At 47.5% G+C, this 20,620-nt stretch overlaps 1 protein-coding gene across 3 annotated transcripts in view; it reads left to right on the top strand.

Moving 5' to 3' along the window:
- The window catches only part of PTPRO (protein tyrosine phosphatase receptor type O), a 698,190-nt gene that overhangs the window by 81,672 nt on the left and 595,898 nt on the right, over nt 1-20,620 (top strand). For all 3 annotated transcript variants that reach the window (XR_010179771.1, XM_063929453.1, XM_063929452.1), the window contains exons 3-4: nt 9,610-9,806; nt 10,565-10,685. Coding sequence is in view for 2 of the 3 variants with exons in the window: in XM_063929453.1 (XP_063785523.1) it covers nt 9,610-9,806; nt 10,565-10,685 (318 nt within the window). In the remaining variant the exon portion in view is untranslated. The remainder of the gene's footprint in view (nt 1-9,609; nt 9,807-10,564; nt 10,686-20,620) is intronic.

The following is a 20,620-nucleotide window of genomic DNA, read 5'->3' as shown; positions in this document are numbered from 1 at the left end:
TCTTATGTGCGGAGCGACCAGTGGAATCGAAAATTATGGCTGCGAATTCCTTCAGCCTGAGCTTCAATGGCCTATATGGGTTCCGCACCAACCCTTCCTGGTGTTGTGCTACTTTTCTCTATAGCGGACTTCTTAGTCTGCTGTACCTAGACCTCCTGGTCTGTTCCGGACCTCCTGGTCTGTGCTACAGTAGACCTCCTGGTCTGCTATACTCTAATGCTCAAATTTATGTTTAACAAGGGATGCCTCCCCAGCCACCATGCACGTCACTTACATGTATGTACCTCACGAGAACTCGACTTCTTGTGGTTCAACCCAAAAATTGTAAAACTTATATATGCAAACACTCACCACATGTACACTTTAATTTTATTTCTGCGCAGAAATTCCTTTCATTCAGTAAATAGTCTAGACCAGATGAGTCGCAAATTGGAGAAGGATCTATTAGCTTAAAATTTTGGACACTAAAATTGACTTGCGCTATTTATCGCGTTGCCTCCTTTTCGCCTGTTAAAAATAATACTATCGTGTGATTTGGATTATGTGGGCGTACCCGGACGCTCCGTTGCGTAATATACGCTGCGTGCGTCGGCCTTTGTGTTGCGTACGCTTGTCTCACCCTTTTGTTAGAGACACGTGTATGCCAGCCAGATATGTCCACAGAAATACAGTTAACACGTTTATCAATGTAGATGATCTTTAATTGTAATCATCTACCGAGCACCACACAGGTCTCTCCTTGTATCTTTAGGCAAAGCCGTGTGCGTGCTTTACAAATTACCCCTTAATGTATTACTTTTACTCTTTAACTACTAATAGCAACAAATCTTTCTTAGCACGTTATCAATTGTGAAATGGCAACCAAGAGAGTGATATGTGAAAATACACGAATGAAAAGAAATGCGGATGTATGCGTGCGTGCGTACGCAAGACAGAGCAGAGAAAAAAAAACAGTTTTAAAAGACTTTGTTCTTACCTCCGGTTCCGGATTCCTTCAGCACCCTTTACTAAGCGAAGCAGACGCTTATCGGGTCAGCACTACGAGGAATATTACCTCCCGCCCTTTGCTGATCGATAATGTCTGCTGAAATTACCTAGTACAGATATGTGAAGGACGGACGAGCCGCCAATTGATAAAGCCAAATATTTATCTTACTGAAAACCCTCTAAAAGGTTAAAGAACACAGTACGCTATTGGCGTATGGAATACCTTAAGGGTACGCACGTTGCGTATCTAACGCTTAGCCGTGGTCGAGACGCACGAGCGGCACGTTCGCTCACGGCTTAGAGCGTACAGGCAAGCACGCTATAGGCTGCCGACTAACGTAATGATACGCTATCAGCGTAGCGGATGCTTGGGACCACGAGGAGATCACAAGCGGCGCTGACGCTCACAGTGTTAAACCTTTTTAACTCTACCATAAACTATGTACATATACTGTAAACCCTTGTGCAGTGATAAGATGTAAATGCAACACAGTGTAACCTTGTTAGTTTAAAAGTTGTATGAGCGTATGTAACGCTCAGACAACCCCTTAGCAATATAATAAACAGTCAAATACCGGTCTAAGGGTCTAACGCCTTTTAAGGAAATGAATGAACGTTCAAAAAGAATAATACAATACAAGTTATACACTACCAAAATAACATAGAATATCTAACCAAGCAACTACACATAAAATACAATAAAGATACAATTACTTTTAAAGGGGGAAGGAGAGAGAGAGAGAGAAAGTGAGAGAGAACGAGAGAGAATGGCTTATAACAATAAAGACAATATGATTGCAGAGAAACTTACGCACAAAGGGAAACAATCGCATGCGCCTTCTGGATATCCAGCTCCCGATTATCAGCAATGAGAACCGTTGAAGAGAAAATAGAGAGCTGGCCCAGATCGGCTTGTCCTTTTATACACTACACACAATACAGTACAATGGTCCCTATATTCTTATTGTTCATTGGACACAGGAATTCGTCTTCGCATTATAACAAAAGGTCATAGGTTGATTCATACAGGTGGGCTGTGACTATTTCCAACTGCTCAGGTGGGTGGTAAACTAGGTTTCCCGCCGCATGGATAATAAAGTGCAAATACAGTAAAAGTCCATAAACTTCTCATGTCCATAACTATTCGCACGAGCGATTAATCTGCTTCAAACCAACACCGGAATATTGCCAATTAAATACTCTTCCGATGGATACTAAACACCACTGTATAACCCCTGTCTGACCCTTCGTATCAAACACAGAGGGATCTCTTTGTCTATGAACATGCTACATTAACTAAACTTTCAGATTCTATCAAAGGGACCATAATCTACAAAATACATTATATGGTTAAAATATGTAACGATTGAGTCGCCCGCTAGACGCACATAAACTTTACCGTAAATGCGCATACCGTGCGCCTGCGGGTGCACGCAACAGCGAGTATGCGCACGCACGGGAGAGCTCATGCACTCGCAGCAGGCACTCGCATGAGGTGCATATATGGCAGTGTGTAGCGTGATATTTTTCTGACTTTGACAAGCCTAACCCACCGTTCCTGCAGCCTAACCCTAACCTCCCCCTCCCACAGCCTAACCCTCCCCTACTACAGCCTAACCCTAACCTCCTGCAGCCTAACCCTAATTTCCCCCTCCCACAGCCTAACCCTCCCCTACTACAGCCTAACCCTAACCTCCTGCAGCCTAACCCTAATTTCCCCCTCCCACAGCCTAACCCTCCCCTCCTACAGCCTAACCCTCCCCTCCTACAGCCTTCCCTAACCTCCCCCTCCCACAGCCTAACCCACCGCTCCTGCAGCCTAACCCTAATTTCCCCCTCCCACAGCCTAACCCTCCCCTCCTACAGCCTAACCCTAGCCTCCCCCTCCCACAGCCTAACCCACCGCTCCTGCAGCCTAACCCTAACCTCCCCCTCCCACAGCCTAACCCTCCCACAGCCTAACCCTCCCCTCCTACAGCCTAACCCTAATTTCCCCCTCCCACAGCCTAACCCTCCCCTCCTACAGCCTAACCCTAATTTCCCCCTCTCACAGCCTAACCCTCCCCTCCTGCAGCCTAACCCTAATTTCCTCCTCTCACAGCCTAACCCTCCCCTCCTACAGCCTAACCCTAACCTCCCCCTCCTACAGCCTAACCCACCGCTCCTGCAGCCTAACCCTCCCCTCCTACAGCCTAACCCTAACCTCCCCCTCCTACAGCCTAACCCTCCCCTCCTACAGCCTAACCCTAACCTCCCCCTCCCACAGCCTAACCCACCGCTCCTGCAGCCTAACCCTAATTTCCCCCTCCCACAGCCTAACCCTCCCCTCCTACAGCCTAACCCTAACCTCCCCCTCCCACAGCCTAACCCTCCCCTACTACAGCCTAACCCTAACCTCCCCCTCCTACAGCCTAACCCTCCCCCTCTCACAGCCTAACCTCCCCCTCCTACAGCCTAACCCTCCCCTCCTACAGCCTAACCCTAACCTCCCCCTCCTACAGCCTAACCCTCCCCTCCTACAGCCTAACCCTAACCTCCCCCTCCCACAGCCTAACCCTCCCCTACTGCAGCCTAACCCTAACCTCCCCCTCCCACAGCCTAACCCTAATACACGCCTCCCGCAGACTAATCCTAATCTTCCTTTTCCCAGCCTAAAGGGCCCCATACACTACAGCGACATGTCGGACCCTCGTGTCACATACGATTTCCATTGAACCGCCTGGCAGCCTCCCGGGTGGCAAGATCGCATAGGATACACGGTATGGGGTCCTTTTGCATACAATGTATGTTATGCGATCCCAGCCATGCCTGCGGGAACCAACATATCAAGAGTGCAGCACTAACAACCTAGGGACTCCGATCTGATGCTCACGGGAGCGCGCATCGGATTGGATGTAAAACACATCCGATTTGCCACTTTCCATCAGATTTATCGACCCGAAAGATCGAAATCAGATTAAGTCGGGCATTATCGTTCTAGTGATTTAATCTGATTTCCCCCTTCCGCAGCCTAACCCTAATCTCCCCTCGTAGCCTTCCACTAACCCTTCCCCGACGCAGCCAAACCATAATCTTCCCCTCGCACAGCCTAACCCTAACCCACCCCTTCTGCAGCCTAATTTCCCCCTCCCACAGCCAAACCCTCCCCTCCCACAGCCTAATCCTAATTTCCCCCTCCCACAGCCTAACCCACCGCTCCTGCAGCCTAACCCTAATTTCCCCCTCCCACAGCCTAACCCTCCCCTCCTACAGCCTAACCCTAACCTCCCCCTCCCACAGCCTAACCCACCGCTCCTGCAGCCTAACCCTAACCTCCCCCTCCCACAGCCTAACCCTCCCCCTCCAACAGCCTAACCCACCGTTCCTGCAGCCTAACCCTAATTTCCCCCTCCCACAGCCTAACCCTCCCCTCCTACAGCCTAACCCTAACCTCCTGCAGCCTAACCCTAATTTCCCCCTCCCACAGCCTAACCCTCCCCTCCTACAGCCTAACCCTAACCTCCCCCTCCCACAGCCTAACCCTCCCCTCCTACAGCCTAACCCTAGCCTCCCCCTCCCACAGCCTAACCCACCGCTCCTGCAGCCTAACCCTAACCTCCCCCTCCCACAGCCTAACCCTCCCCTCCTACAGCCTAACCCTAACCTCCCCCTCCCACAGCCTAACCCTCCCCTCCTACAGCCTAACCCTAGCCTCCCCCTCCCACAGCCTAACCCACCGCTCCTGCAGCCTAACCCTAACCTCCCCCTCCCACAGCCTAACCCACCGCTCCTGCAGCCTAACCCTAATTTCCCCCTCCCACAGCGTAACCCTCCCCTCCTACAGCTTAACCCTAGCCTCCCCCTCCCACAGCCTAACCCACCGCTCCTGCAGCCTAACCCTAACCTGCCCCTCCCACAGGCTAACCCTCCCCCTCCTACAGTCTAACCCTCCCCTCCTGCAGCCTAACCCTAACCTCCCCCTCCCACAGCCTAACCCTCCCCTCCTACAGCCTAACCCTCCCCTCCTACAGCCTAACCCTAACCTCCCCCTCCCACAGCCTAACCCTAATACACGCCTCCCGCAGACTAATCCTAATCTTCCTTTTCCCAGCCTAAAGGGCCCCATACACTACAGCGACACGTCGGACCCTCATGTCACATACGATTTCCATTGAACCGCCTGGCAGCCTCCCGGGTGGCAAGATCGCATAGGATACATGGTATGGGGTCCTTTTGCATACAATGTATCTTATGCAATCCCAGCCATGCCTGCGGGAACCAACATATCAAGAGTGCAGCACTAACAACCTAGGGACTCCGATCTGATGCTCACGGGAGCGCGCATCGGATTGGATGTAAAACACATCCGATTTGCCACTTTCCATCCGATTTATCGACCCAAAAGATCGAAATCAGATTAAGTCGGGCATTATCGTTCTAGTGATTTAATCTGATTTCCCCCTTCCGCAGCCTAACCCTAATCTCCCCTCGTAGCCTTCCACTAACCCTTCCCCGACGCAGCCAAACCATAATCTTCCCCTCGCACAGCCTAACCCTAACCCACCCCTTCTGCAGCCTAATTTCCCCCTCCCACAGCCTAACCCTAATTTCCCCCTCCCACAGCCTAACCCACCGCTCCTGCAGCCTAACCCTAATTTCCCCCTCCCACAGCCTAACCCTCCCCTCCTACAGCCTAACCCTAACCTCCCCCTCCCACAGCCTAACCCTAGCCTCCCCCTCCCACAGCCTAACCCACCGCTCCTGCAGCCTAACCATAACCTCCCCCTCCCACAGCCTAACCCTCCCCCTCCAACAGCCTAACCCACCGTTCCTGCAGCCTAACCCTAATTTCCCCCTCCCACAGCCTAACCCTCCCCTCCCACAGCCTAACCCTAATTTCCCCCTCCCACAGCCTAACCCTCCCCTCCCACAGCCTAAACCTAATTTCCCCCTCCCACAGCCTAACCCTAATTTCCCCCTCCCACAGCCTAACCCTCCCCTCCCACAGCCTAACCCTAATTTCCCCCTCCCACAGCCTAACCCTCCCCTCCCGCAGCCTAACCTTAACCTACCCCTCCCACAGCCTAACCCTCCCCTCCTGCAGCCTAACCCTAATTTCTCTAACATCCTAGTGGATGCTGGGGACTCCGTAAGGACCATGGGGAATAGACGGGCTCCGCAGGAGACAGGGCACTCTAAGAAAGAATTAGGTCTACTGGTGTGCACTGGCTCCTCCCTCTATGCCCCTCCTTCAGACCTCAGTTAAGGAAACTGTGCCCGGAAGAGCTGACAGTACAAGGAAAGGATTTTGGAATCCCGGGTAAGACTCATACCAGCCACACCAATCACACCGTATAACTCGTGATAACTATACCAAGTTTACAGTATGAACAACAACAGAGCATCAGACAAACCTGATGCAACCATAACATAACCCTTATTTAAGCAATAACTATATACAAGTATTGCAGTAGAAGTCCGCACTTGGGGCGGGCGCCCAGCATCCACTACGGACTACGAGAAATAGATTTACCGGTGAGTAAAATCTTATTTTCTCTAACGTCCTAGTGGATGCTGGGGACTCCGTAAGGACCATGGGGATTATACCAAAGCTCCCAAACGGGCGGGAGAGTGCAGATGACTCTGCAGCACCGAATGAGCAAACTCAAGGTCCTCCTCAGCCAGGGTATCAAACTTGTAGAACTTTGCAAAGGTGTTTGAACCCGACCAAGTAGCTGCTCGGCAAAGCTGTTATGTGGGGTCACCCTCGCGGTCAACCGCTGACCACAAAGCTCCCACCATTGGATATAATGGAGCACCTATGCCCTACATTGTATCTCGAGTGCGCCGCCTGACAGCTCAGACGCGCACAGCCAATCAGGAGAGTGCCACGACATGGCGCTCCCTGATTGGCTGAAGGGACCCTCTTTGACAGCAGTCACGGGGGGTCCCGGCAGTCGGGAAAAGGGGTCCCATGTGTAAACATGGGACCCCTTTCAGTGCGTGGATCGGGTTTTTCGTGTTTTTATTTTGCCAAGTACGTGGATTACAAACAAGAAGAGGACCGATCTACCCCGGATTGTTGTGAGAATAATTTTATTTACAGGTACCCCGTGGATTCTACGTGGAGAAGGGGACTGACTCTTCATGTCAACATAGGTAAGTATGTGTGTATATTGGTGTGCATGTATGTGTGTGCACGGTGTGTGTGTGTGTGTACTGTTTTTATTTGGGTATTTTTTTGTAGTAGCACTACAGGTACCAGCGGGCCCGTTTCCCCCGCGCATGCTGGTACTTGTGGTTCTCCAAGTACCAGCTTGTGGGGGAGGCTTGCTGGGACTTGTATGATTTAAGGGGTTCCCACTCCTCCAGGGTACCCCGGCCAGGAGTGACTAGTTGGTGATTTAATGCCAGGGCCGCAAGGACCTATATAAAAGTGTCCCCCGGCTGTGGCATTATCTCTCTGACTAGTGGAGCCCGGTGCTGGTGTGAAAAATACGGGGGGACCCCCACGTGTTTTGTCCCCCGTATTTTTGGCACCAGGACCAGGTGCAGAGCCTGGTGCTGGTTGTTAAAATACGGGGGATCCCCTGTCATTTCCCCCCCCCATATTTTTACAACCAGGACCGGCTCAAAGAGCCCGAGGCTGGTTATGCTTAGGAGGGGGGACCCCACGCATTTTTTTTCTGAAATTTTAACCCATTCCTACCCCTTCCCACTGAAAAACATGCACTGATCTCTCCATATTATTTTAGTCAGTAAAAAAAAAAATATTCTTTAAAAAAAATCTATTAAATTATACCTGTGGCTCATAAATAGACAAACCAAGTAGATAATCCCTTATACAGGTTGAGTATCCCATATCCAAATATTCCGAAATACGGAATATTCCGAAATACGGACTTTTTGAGTGAGAGTGAGATAGTGAAACCTTTGTTTTTTGATGACTCAATGTACACAAACTTTGTTTAATACACAAAGTTATTAAAAATATTGTATTAAATGACCTTCAGGCTGTGTGTATAAGGTGTATATGAAACATAAATGAATTGTGTGAATGTACACACACTTTGTTTAATGTACAAAGTTATAAAAAATATTGGCTAAAATTACCTTCAGGCTGTGTGTATAAGGTGTATATGAAACATAAATACATTCTGTGCTTAGATTTAGGCCCCATCACCATGATATATCATTATGGTATGCAATTATTCCAAAATACGGAAAAATCCGATATCCAAAATACCTCTGGTCCCAAGCATTTTGGATAAGGGATACTCAACCTGTAATATAAATAGATATGCTATTAGCAATCAAAAAAACACGTTTTTAAAAGTTTTTATTAGATCAGGACAGCAAAATGAGGCGGAATGAAATTGACTAAATGACTGGCGAAAAGCCGCATTTTTACCATTGCAGACATGTTGAATTGCAAAAAGTCGAATCTGAAACGGCAGTTTTTTTTGTCGAAAAGTACTGTATTGCATTGTTGAACCCAATTCGACAGGTTGTTTTTTTTTGTCAAAAATGCCCCGTTTTTCGACACTTGCGGCAATTCGACCGCAATTGCATATACCCCATAGTGCCTCTTACACATATGCCGCACATTATTAGTGCACTTATATACATAATGACACACATAATGCCCTTTACACATATTCTGCACATTATTAATGCATTTATACATGGCGCGCATAATGCCCCTTACACATATGCCGAACACTACTGCACAACCAACCCCCTCACATGCACACAGCACTCACACTGTGACCTCTGCCTCTGCTTGGATACAGATGTGTCCTCATACATCTTGCCTCAGTACGCCATGCAGCAGGAGATGCCTGGCGTGAGTCAGCTGGCAGCTCTGCTAACGTCGGGTGCCTTAGTTGATGAAAATGCATCTTATTTGCATTGCAATGTAGTTTCTGCTGATTAAACTGATATGCAGCATGCCTATATACTGTGTGTGACTGTGGCTGTATCTGCATACGAAATGCTACACACAGAATATAGGCATGCCGCATATCATTTTAATCAACAGAAGCTGCTGATGCCCCTGGGCATATCAAATGCCCTAGCAATGGCCTAGTTTGCCTATGCTTATGGCCGGTGCTGTATAATGCCCCCATGAACCCTTTAGCTCATATATTGCCTGTAAATCTGGCTCTGGTACTAGCCAGTGCCTCCTGAGCTATTTACGTCACTGCAAATCCCATATTATATATATATTACACACACACACACACACACACACACACACACACACACACACACACACACACACACACACACACACACACACACAATATTGTGAGCTGTAAGATTATCAAAATTGACTGGAAATGAATGTTGTTGAGGTTGATAATACTCCAGGGACAAAAAAAGGGCCAAATTGTGTGATTTTAGCATTTTTTGTCAAGTAAAAATAAATAAATATCCATAACCAGTCACAGCGGTTTGCAAATCAGAGCCAAATTCAGCAAAAATGGTCTGTCGCACATTTCTACTATATATAGGTATATTTTAGCTACTACGTCATTGAAATGGTTTGTTAAGAAATGAAACAATTCCCTTTTCTTATCATTGTATGTTATTATTATTATTAATGTTATTCATTGTGTTTGTGCTGTTACCCTGACGCAGGTCCTGATGGGAAATGGTTTGAGGAGCTGACAGAAAGACCAGCGAATGTGACAGTGACTATCCTGAATTCTACCACAGCTCTGGTGTCATGGACATCTTCCCTGACAAACAGCACGGACACAATTGTGTCTGTGAAGTCACAAACATGTCACAAGCAGAAGGAAAGTCAGCGCCTTGAGAAGCATTACTGTACAGAGGTAATGTCATACTGTGTGCAGGAGATTTATAATGTCTGATTACATACAGAAAACAGACCTGAGGTGAATGCAAGTGATTGCAGCATCGTATTGCCCCCTGTCTCTTGTTACTATAAGGGCCCCATTACTTTCTTATATTTAAACGGGAGTGAGGACCGCACGTCTGCCACAACATTGCCAGGCTACTGCAACAGATGGGGAAGCATGGAGTAGTGAGGAAAGCTTAGCTGACACTCTCTGGTGTGGGGGTCCCACGGTGCTCGGCTGTGCAATGAGCAGGAGGTTCGGAAGTAGAAAGGTAGATAGTGAACAAGAAGAGGGCAAGTTGTGCAGGACAAGATGTTAGTGGACTGTATTACAAGTAACAGAGAGCTGAAGGAAGACGAGTGAGGAGAAATAACTCTTAGATGTGAGCAGGAGGTTATCCACTTTAGTGAAGACTGTCTCAGTGGGCTGAGGTGGATGGAAGCCCCGTCTCAGTGGGCTGAGGTGGATGGAAGCCCCGTCTCAGTGGGCTGAGGTGGATGGAAGCCCTGTCTCAGTGGGCTGAGGTGGATGGAAGCCCTGTCTCAGTGGGCTGAGGTGGATGGAAGCCCCGTCTCAGTGGGCTGAGGTGGATGGAAGCCCCGTCTCAGTGGGCTGAGGTGGATGGAAGCCTGATTGCAGAGGCTGAAGGGGAGAGTGACAGGAGACACTGAGTTATGTTCTTGTACACAAATCTTGGAAATAACCCTTACATTTTATATTTTATGTTTCAGGTTAACTTAACTGGTAACATCATAAGAAACCTAGTTCCAGGTGCACAGTACAGAGTGGCTGTCTATCTGCAGAAGGTTCCGTTAATTGGACCACCATCAGAAGCTGTTCTATTTTCCATAGGTGAGACTTAACTGGAACATAGTGTAACACCCCCAGTGGTGTGGTCGTATTTCTGTCTGGAGCGTACATGTTCTCTTCAGGACACCCCACGCTACTGCAGAGAGACAGAAAACTCCCCTAGCTCCCAATGCAATGATAACACAATAGATAAGGTGACATCTGGTCTATTTCACCGGATCACTCCTTACAACGCTATACAACTTAACTTTACACAGTGCAACGTATAAATATATCTCAACACAATATTCAGACTATACTTGTTGCAATTACTCTAGCAGTTCAAATATTGTTGCAACTTCGATAACCGTAGTGCTAATTATATCACAATGGGGTAACCCTATTCACAAACTTAGAGTAAACTATTTTATACCTATGCTATATGTATGATACTTTTCATGAAGACTGTATCATTTAATCAGTTTTGAGCAGAGAGTCCCGCAATATATAAATAACCCCCAAATCTTCCCTGGCCAGGCTTATGAGGGCACATGTGTAAATACACTCGGCTGGTGAGCTGTATGACACTCCGTTCCACTCCAACTCCATTGGGAAGCTTATAGTCTAGGAGAGGGAAATTATTAAAACTGCCAGGTTGCATATAATAAAAAAAATTAAAAAAAATAAAAAAAATATATATATATATATATATATATATATATATATATATATAGGTTGAGTATCCCTTATCCAAAATTCAAAATCCCACATTTGTGGGTCCCATACTGAGATAATGACATATATATTATATATCTACATATATCTATACATATAATATATATGTCATCTCAGTATGGGACCCAAAACTGTGGGATTTTGAATTTTGGACAAGGGATACTCAACGTGTGTGTGTGTGTGTGTGTGTGTGTGTGTGTGTATGTATAATAAAAAAAAATAATTATATATATATATATATATATATATATAAATTGCTTGTGGCCGCACTCCCAATAAATGAGAATAAAACTCCCGGTGGTGTACCATGTAATAGTAGTCCCGTGAAGGCGGCACTCGGATAATAGCATGCTGAAACACTACCTGTGTACAGCACGTTATTATCTGAGTGCCGCCTACACGAGACTACTATATATATGTAACATAGTAGCTAAGGTTGAAAAAAGACAATTGTCCATCGAGTTCAACCTATTTGTGGTCTCCTATGCAGTCTTATTATAGGACTAGTTATTTTTATGTTACTCTCGTCCCTTGCATAACATCCCCGTTTTATGCATGCTAATATCTTATTAGCCTTCTTTGCTGCACTCCTACTTTGGGTACTGCTGCTTAATTTGTTATCTATATGAACTCCTAGGTATTTTTCCAGTACAGAATCCCCTAATATTACCCCATTTAGTATGTAGGTGTAGTTTCTGGTCTTGGCCCCACAGTGCATTACCTTACAGTTGTCTGTGTTGAATCTCATTCTCCATTTTGCTGCCCATGCTTACAGTTTAATTAAGTCGTTCTGAAGAGACTCGGCATCCCCCTCCATATTTATAACCTTACATAATTTGGTATCGTCTGCAAAAATTGACACCATGCTCTCTAGACCTACTGTTAGGTCGTTGATGAAAATGTTGAACAAAAGTGGTCCAAGTACAGACCCTTGTGGCACACCACTTAGTACTTTAGTCCAATTTGAAAATGATCCATTGACCACAACGCGCTGCTCCCTATTATCTAACCAATTACTAACCCAAGTGCATATTGTGCTCCCTAGCCCTATTTCTTGTAGCTTAAAGATAAGTCGCATGTGTGGTACTGTGTCAAAAGCTTTGGCAAAGTCTAAAAAGATTACATCCACCTCCTTACCCTGATCAAGGTTCGCACTTACTGTTTCATAAAAGCCAAGTAAGTTGGTTTGACATGATCTGTCCTTCACAAATCCATGTTGGTTCCTTTTAATGACCTTATTTCCTTCAAGGAACTTTTGAATACTGTCCCTTAGAATACTTTCCAATACTTTCCCCACTATAGATGTAAGACTAACTGGTCTATAATTACCTGGTTCAGCTTTGCTCCCCTTTTTGAATATCAGCACTACCTCCGCTATACGCTAGTCTTTGGGTACCATACCTGATTTAACCGAATCCATCAAGATCAAATATAGAGGTCTTGCTAGTTCAGCGTGCAACTCCATAAGAACTCTCAGGTGAATTCCATCTGGACCAGGTGACTTATTAATCTTTAACTTTTTTAATCGGTCACAGACTACCTCCTCACATAAATAAGTATTTAGCAGTGGGACATTATCTTTGTTGAGATTTTGTGTTAGACCCAGCATTGTGTCCTCTCTGGTAAATACCGTTGAAAAAAACTTGTTTAGTTTGTTTGCTATGTCATTATCATTTTTGATTAAGACTCCCATCTTGTCCTTTAAAGGGCTTATACTCTCCTTCTTTAGTCTCTTGCTGTTGATGTACTTAAAACAATTTTGGGATTCGCTTTGCTTTCCTTTGCTACTAGTTTTTCAGTTTCTACTTTAGCCGCTCTTATTCCGTTTTTGCATATTTTGTTACAGTCCTTATAGTGCTGAAATGACTCTGCATCCCCCTCAGAATTGTATTTTTTAAATGCTCGTCTTTTTTTGTCCATTAATTCCTTTATAGTTTTGTTAAACAACATTGGTGTGGGATTTGTATTCCTTTTTTTGCTGCTGGTGGGAATAAATTTACGAGTATTATTAATTAGCAGTGATTTTAATACATCCCGTTTCTCTGTAGTATTTTTTCCTTGAAACAGAATTTCCAATTCAATGTCCCTTAACGCTTCCGTCATCATGTCAAAGTTGGCTTTGCTAAAGTTTAGAGTCCTAGTCGATGCAGTATAGGACTGCTTATGAAAACTGATATTGAATGTGACCATATTGTGGTCGCTGTTCTCCTACTTCAATATTTGATACCAATTCCCCATGGTTTGTTAATACCAGGTCTAAGATTGCATTGTACTTAGTTGGTTCCTCGATTAATTGAACTAAGTAATTATCATTTAGCGTGTTTATAAACATATTGCCCCTAGCAGTATCACATGAATTGATTTTCCAGTTTATCTCGGGATAGTTAAAGTCTCCCATCACTATTATGTCTCCTACTCCTGCTGCTTTCAATTTGATTCAGTAACAATTTCTCGTCAGACAAATTAATACCAGGCGGCCTATAGCATACACCCAATACTAACTTCTTTTATTCCTTTACCGCCGCATGCAATTTCTACCCATAACGTCTCAATAGTATTTCTCTGACGTCCTAGTGGATGCTGGGTACTCCGTAAGAACCATGGGGAATAGACGGGCTCCGCAGGAGACTGGGCACTCTAAAGAAAAGATTAGGTACTACATCTGGTGTGCACTGGCTCCTCCCTCTATGCCCCCTCCTCCAGACCTCAGTTAGAATCTGTGCCCGGCCAGAGCTGGATGCACTCTAGGGGCTCTCCTGAGCTTCCTAGAAAGAAAAGTATTTGTTAGGTTTTTTATTTTCAGTGAGATCTGCTGGCAACAGACTCACTGCTACGAGGGACTTAGGGGAGAGAAGCAAACCTACCTGCTTGCAGCTAGCTTGTGCTTCTAGGCTACTGGACACCATTAGCTCCAGAGGGATCGAACACAGGGCCCGACCTCGATCGTCCGTTCCCGGAGCCGCGCCGCCGCCCCCTTGCAGAGCCAGAAGACGGAAGAAACCGGAGGAAATCGGCGGCTGAAGACTTCGGTCTTCATTAAGGTAGCGCACAGCACTGCAGCTGTGCGCCATTGCTCCCTATGCACACCACACACTTCGGTCACTGATGGGTGCAGGGCGCTGGGGGGGGGGGGGGGGCACCCTGGGCAGCAATTAGAGTACCTTACATGGCTAATTGACACATAATACAGCTTTTAAGCTGTATATGTGCATAATCCCCCGCCATTATACAGATAAAAAAGCGAAAGAAGTCAGCCGAGAAGGGGGCGGGGCTATCTTCCTCAGCACACCGGCGCCATTTTCTCTTCACAGCTCCGCTGGAAGACAGCTCCCCAGGCTCTACCCTGCAGTTTCCAGACATCAAGGGTAAAAAAGAGAGGGGGGGCACTAAATTTAGGCGCAAAACTATATATATATATATATATATATATATATATATATATAAAAGCAGCTATAGGGAAAATCGCTTTTGTTAGTGTAAATCCCTGATTATATAGCGCTGTGGTGTGGTGCTGGCATACTCTCTCTCTGTCTCCCAAAGGACTTTGTGGGGTCCTGTCCTCAGTCAGAGCATTCCCTGTGTGTGTGTGTGCGGTGTGTCGGTACGGCTGAGTCGACATGTTTGATGAGGACGCTTACGTGGAGGCGGAGCAGGAGCCGATAAGTGTGATGTCGCCCCCTGCGGGGCCGACACCGGAGTGGATGGATATGTGGAAGGTATTAACCGACAGTGGCAACTCCTTGCATAAAAGGTTCGATGACGCAGCTTTGGGACAGCCGGCATTCAGCCCGCGCCTGCCCAGGCATCTCAGAGGCCGTCAGGGGCTCAAAAACGCCCGCTACCTCAGATGGCAGACACAGATGTCGACACGGAGTCTGACTCCAGTGTCGACAAGGATGAGACAAATATACAATCCACTAGGCCATCCGATGCATGATTACGGCAATTAAAAATGTGTTGCACATTTCTGACATTAACCCGGTTACCACAAAAAAGGGTATTATGTTTGGGGAGAAAAAGCAGCCAGTGACTTTTCCCTGATGAGTTAAATGAATTGTGTGAAGAAGCGTGGGGTTCCCCAGATAAGAAACTAGTAATTTCTAAGCGGTTACTAATGGCGTACCCTTTCCCGCCAACGGATAGGTTACGCTGGGAGACATCCCCTAAGGTGGACAAGGCGCTCACACGCTTATCAAAAAAGGTGGCACTGCCGTCTCAGGATACGGCCGCCTTAAAGGAGCCTGCAGATAGAAAGCAGAGGAGGCTATCCTGAAGTCTGTATATACACACTCCGTACTATACTGAGACCTGCTATTGCTTCAGCATGGATGTGTAGTGCTGCAGCAGCGTGGTGTCTGATTCCCTGTCTGATAACATTTATTCCCTTGACAGGGACACTATATTGCTAACCATAGAGCATATTAAAGACGTAGTCTTATATATGAGAGATGCACAGAGGGACATTTGCCGGCTGGCATCTAGAATTAATGCGATGTCCATTTCTGCCAGGAGAGTATTATGGACTCGGCAGTGGACAGGTGATGCTGATTCTAAAAGGCACATGGAAATTTTGCCTTATAAGGGTGAGGAATTGTTTGGGGACGGTTCTTTCGGACCTCGTATCCACAGCAACAGCTGGGAAGTCGACTTTTTTACCTCAGGTTCCCTCACAGCCTAAGAAAGCACTGTATTATCAAGTACAGTCCTTTCGGCCTCAGAAAGGCAAGCGGGTTAGAGGCGCGTCCTTTCTGCCCAGAGGCAGGGGTAGAGGGAAAAAGCTGCACCATACAGCCAGTTCCCAAGAACAAAAATCCTCCCCTGCTTCCACTAAGTCCACCGCATGACGCTGGGGCTCCACATGTGGAGCCAGGTGCGGTGGGGGCCCGTCTCCGAACTTCAGCGACCAGTGGGTTCGCTTACAGGTGGATCTCTGGGTTCTACAAGTGGTATCTCAGGGATACAAGCTGGAATTCGAGACGTCTCCCCCTCGCCGTTACCTCAAATCAGCCTTGCCAGCTACTCCCCAGTAGTACTGGCGGCAATTCACAAGCTGTACCTCCAGCAGGTGATAATCAAAGTTCCCCTCCTTCAACAGGGACGGGGTTACTATTCCACAATGTTTGTGGTACCGAAACCAGACTGTTCGGTGAGACCCATTCTAAATTTGAAATCCTTGAACACTTATATAAGGAAGTTCAAGTTCAAAATGGAATCGCTCAGGGCGGTTATTGCAAGCCTGGAAGAGGGGATTACATGGTATCACTGGACATCAAGGATGCTTACCTACATGTCCCCATTTACCCACCTCACCAGGTGTACCTCCGTTTTGTGGTACAGGACTGCCATTACTAATTCCAGACGTTGCCGTTTGGTCTGTCCACGGCACCGAGGGTATTTACCAAAGTAATGGCCGAAATGATGATACTCCTTCGAAAGAAGGGAGTTATAATTATCCCGTACTTGGACGATCTCCTTATAAAGGCGAGGTCCAGGGAGCAGTTGTTGGTCGGAGTAGCACTATCTCAGGAAGTACTTCAACAGCACGGCTGGATTCTGAATATCCCGAAGTCGCAGCTGGTTCCTACGACGCGTCTGCTGTTCCTGGGTATGATTCTGGACACAGAACAGAAGAAGGTGTTTCTCCCGGAGGAGAAGGCCAAGGAGTTGTCATCTCTGGTCAGAGACCTCCTAAAACCAAAACAGGTGTCGGTGCATCACTGCACGCGAGTCCTGGAAAGATGGTAGCTTCTTACGAGGCAATTCCATTCGGCAGGTTCCATACACGGATCTTTCAGTGGGATCTGTTAGACAAGTGGTGTGGATCGCATCTTCAGATGCATCGGCTGATCACCCTGTCCCGAGGGCCAGGGTGTCTCTGCTGTGGTGGCTGCAGAGTGCTCATCTTCTCGAGGGCCGCAGATTCGGCATACAGGACTGGGTCCTGGTGACCACGGATGCCAGCCTTCGAGGCTGGGGAGCAGTCACACAGGGAAGAAACTTCCAAGGACAATGGTCGAGTCAGGAAGCCTCCCTACACATAAACATTCTGGAACTAAGGGCCATTTACAATGCCCTAAGTCGGGCAAAACCCCTGCTTCAAAACCAGCCGGTGCTGATTCAGTCAGACAACATCACGGCGGTCGCCCATGTAAACCGACAGGGCGGCACAAGAAGCAGGATGGCGATGGCAGAAGCCACAAGGATTCTCCGATGGGCGGAAAATCACGTGATAGCACTGTCAGCAGTGTTCATTCCGGGAGTGGACAACTGGGAAGCAGACTTCCTCAGCAGGCACGACCTCCACCTGGGAGAGTGGGGACTTCATCCAGAAGTCTTCCAGCTGATTGTAAATCGTTGGGAAAGGCCACAGGTGGACATGATGGCGTCCCGCCTCAACAAAAAGCTAAAAAGATATTGCGCCAGGTCAAGGGTCCCTCAGGCGATAGCTGTCGACGCTCTAGTGACACCGTGGGTGTACCAGTCGGTTTATGTGTTCCCTCCTCTTCCTCTCATACCAAAGGTACTGAGGATAATAAGAAAGAGAGGAGTAAGAACTATACTCATCGTTCCGGATTGGCCAAGAAGGACTTGGTACCCGGAACTACAAGAAATGATCTCAGAGGACCCTTGGCCTCTGCCGCTCCGACAGGAACTGCTACAGCAGGGGCCCTGTCTGTTCCAAGACTTACCGCGGCTGCGTTTGACGGCATGGCGGTTGAACGCCGGATCCTGATGGAAAAGGGCATTCCGGTTGAAGTCATTCCTACGCTGATAAAAGCTAGGAAGGATGTGACAGCTAAACATTATCACCGCATATGGCGAAAATATGTTGCTTGGTGTGAGGCTATGAAGGCCCCAACAGAAGAATTGCAGCTGGGTCGATTTCTGCACTTCCTACAGTCAGGAGTGACTATGGGCCTAAAATTGGGATCCATTAAAGTCCAGATTTCGGCCCTGTCTATTTTCTTTCAAAAAGAACTGGCTTCACTACCTGAAGTTCAGACGTTTGTTAAGGGAGTGCTGCATATTCAGCCCCCTTTTGTGCCCCCAGTGGCACCTTGGGATCTCAACGTTGTGTTGGATTTCCTAAAATCACATTGGTTTGAGCCACTTCAGACCGTGGAGTTGAAATATCTCACGTGGAAAGTGGTCATGCTTTTGGCCTTGGCTTCGGCTAGGCGTGTGTCAGAATTGGAGGCTTTGTCCTGTAAGAGCCCCTATCTGATCTTCCATATGGACAGGGCAGAATTGAGGACTCGTCCCCAATTTCTCCCTAAGGTGGTATCAGCATTTCATTTGAACCAACCTATTGTGGTGCCTGCGGCTACTCGGGACTTGGAGGCTTCCAAGCTGCTGGATGTAGTCCGGGCCCTGAAAATCTATGTTTCCAGGACGGCTAGAGTCAGAAAAACTGACTCGCTGTTTATCCTGCATGCACCCAACAAGCTGGGTGCTCCTGCTTCTAAGCAGATTTTGCTCGCTGGATCTGTTGCACGATTCAACTTGCACATTCTGCGGCTGGACTGCCGCATCCTAAATCGGTAAAAGCCCATTCCACGAGGAAGGTGGGCTCTTCTTGGGCGGCTGCCCGAGGGGTCTCGGCTTTACAACTTTGCCGAGCTGCTACCTGGTCGGGATCAAACACGTTTGCAAAATTCTACAAGTTTGATACCCTGGCTGAGGAGGACCTTGAGTTCGCTCATTCGGTGCTGCAGAGTCATCCGCACTCTCCCGCCCGTTTGGGAGCTTTGGTATAATCCCCATGGTCCTTACGGAGTCCCCAGCATCCACTAGGACGTCTGAGAAAATAAGATTTTACTCACCGGTAAATCTATTTCTCGTAGTCCGTAGTGGATGCTGGGCGCCCGTCCCAAGTGCGGATTGTCTGCAATACTTGTATATAGTTATTGCTTAAATAAGGGTTATGTTATGTTTGCATCAGGTTTGTCTGATGTTCTGTTATTGTTCATACTGTTAACTGGGTATAGTTATCACGAGTTATACGGTGTGATTGGTGTGGCTGGTATGAGTCTTACCCTGGATTCCAAATCCTTTCCTTGTAATGTCAGCTCTTCCGGGCACAGTTTCCCTAACTGAGGTCTGGAGGAGGGGCATAGAGGGAGGAGCCAGTGCACACCAGATGTAGTACCTAATCTTTTCTTTAGAGTGCCCAGTCTCCTGCGGAGCCCGTCTATTCCCCATGGTCCTTACGGAGTACCCAGCATCCACTTCGGACTACGAGAAATAGATTTACCGGTGAGTAAAATCTTATTTTACAGTCCCTTCTTGAATATCTTCCTGTATAACAGGTTTTAGAAATGGCTTAACGTAAAGACACACCCCTCATCCCCGTTTATTTAGTCTGTCTCTCCTGTACAGCGTGTAACCCCACTAGATTGACTGTCCAATCGTGAGATTCGTCCCACCATGTTTCAGTAATGCCTATAATATCATATTCCTTGCTTGCTGCAAGGATTTCTAGTTCCCCTGTAACGCTTCTAGCATTTACATACATACAATTGAGATATGTATTTCCCCTTATGGTAGGGACATCATACTTCTTATGCAGCTAAGATGACCCGTAATCGTCATTGGTTACTGTTATTCTAACACCCTTTTTAGTTCCCATGTTACTACCCTTGCCGTCTGCTCTATTCCTCCCCCGTTTTGTTCACTAACGCCACCCCTGCTGCTATTACTGAATGACCCGTGATTTCTTGCTAAACCCTCCCCCCAGGCGCCTAGTTTAAAATCTCCTCCAACCTTCTAACCATCCTCCCCCCCCCCCCCCCTCCTCATTCAGGAGCAATCCATCATGACAAAAAAGATGGCACCTGACACACACATATATATATATATATATATATCCTATATAATAGCCTTGTGACTCTGTGCCTGCATTTCTAACGCTGGGCGGAGTCACAGCCACAGATCTGGGTGGCAGGATGCAGGCCAGGAACAGTCCCCTCCCTCTGTCCTTCCATCCCCGCCCAGTCCCCTCCCCATCTCTGCCCACTCCCCTCTCTCCCCCTCCCCGTACACTCCCTGCATCCTGGTGACACTGCAGCCGGTGACTGCTCAGCTGCCGCACAGTCCGGAGGAGAATGCCTTGGACGAACTCTGTCTGCCGCCCCTGCCCCCCTCCCACCCGCGGCACTTACAGCCTTCACAACATCCGCCCCCCATCCGCGGCACACGCCCCGCACCCTCCCACCTGCGGCACCCACACCTGCGGCACCCCTCACCCGCGGCACTCACTCCCC

The sequence above is a fragment of the Pseudophryne corroboree genome, chromosome 6 (genome assembly GCF_028390025.1).
Source record: "Pseudophryne corroboree isolate aPseCor3 chromosome 6, aPseCor3.hap2, whole genome shotgun sequence".
NCBI lineage: Eukaryota > Metazoa > Chordata > Amphibia > Anura > Myobatrachidae > Pseudophryne > Pseudophryne corroboree.
This window is presented reverse-complemented; position numbering and strand designations above follow the sequence as displayed.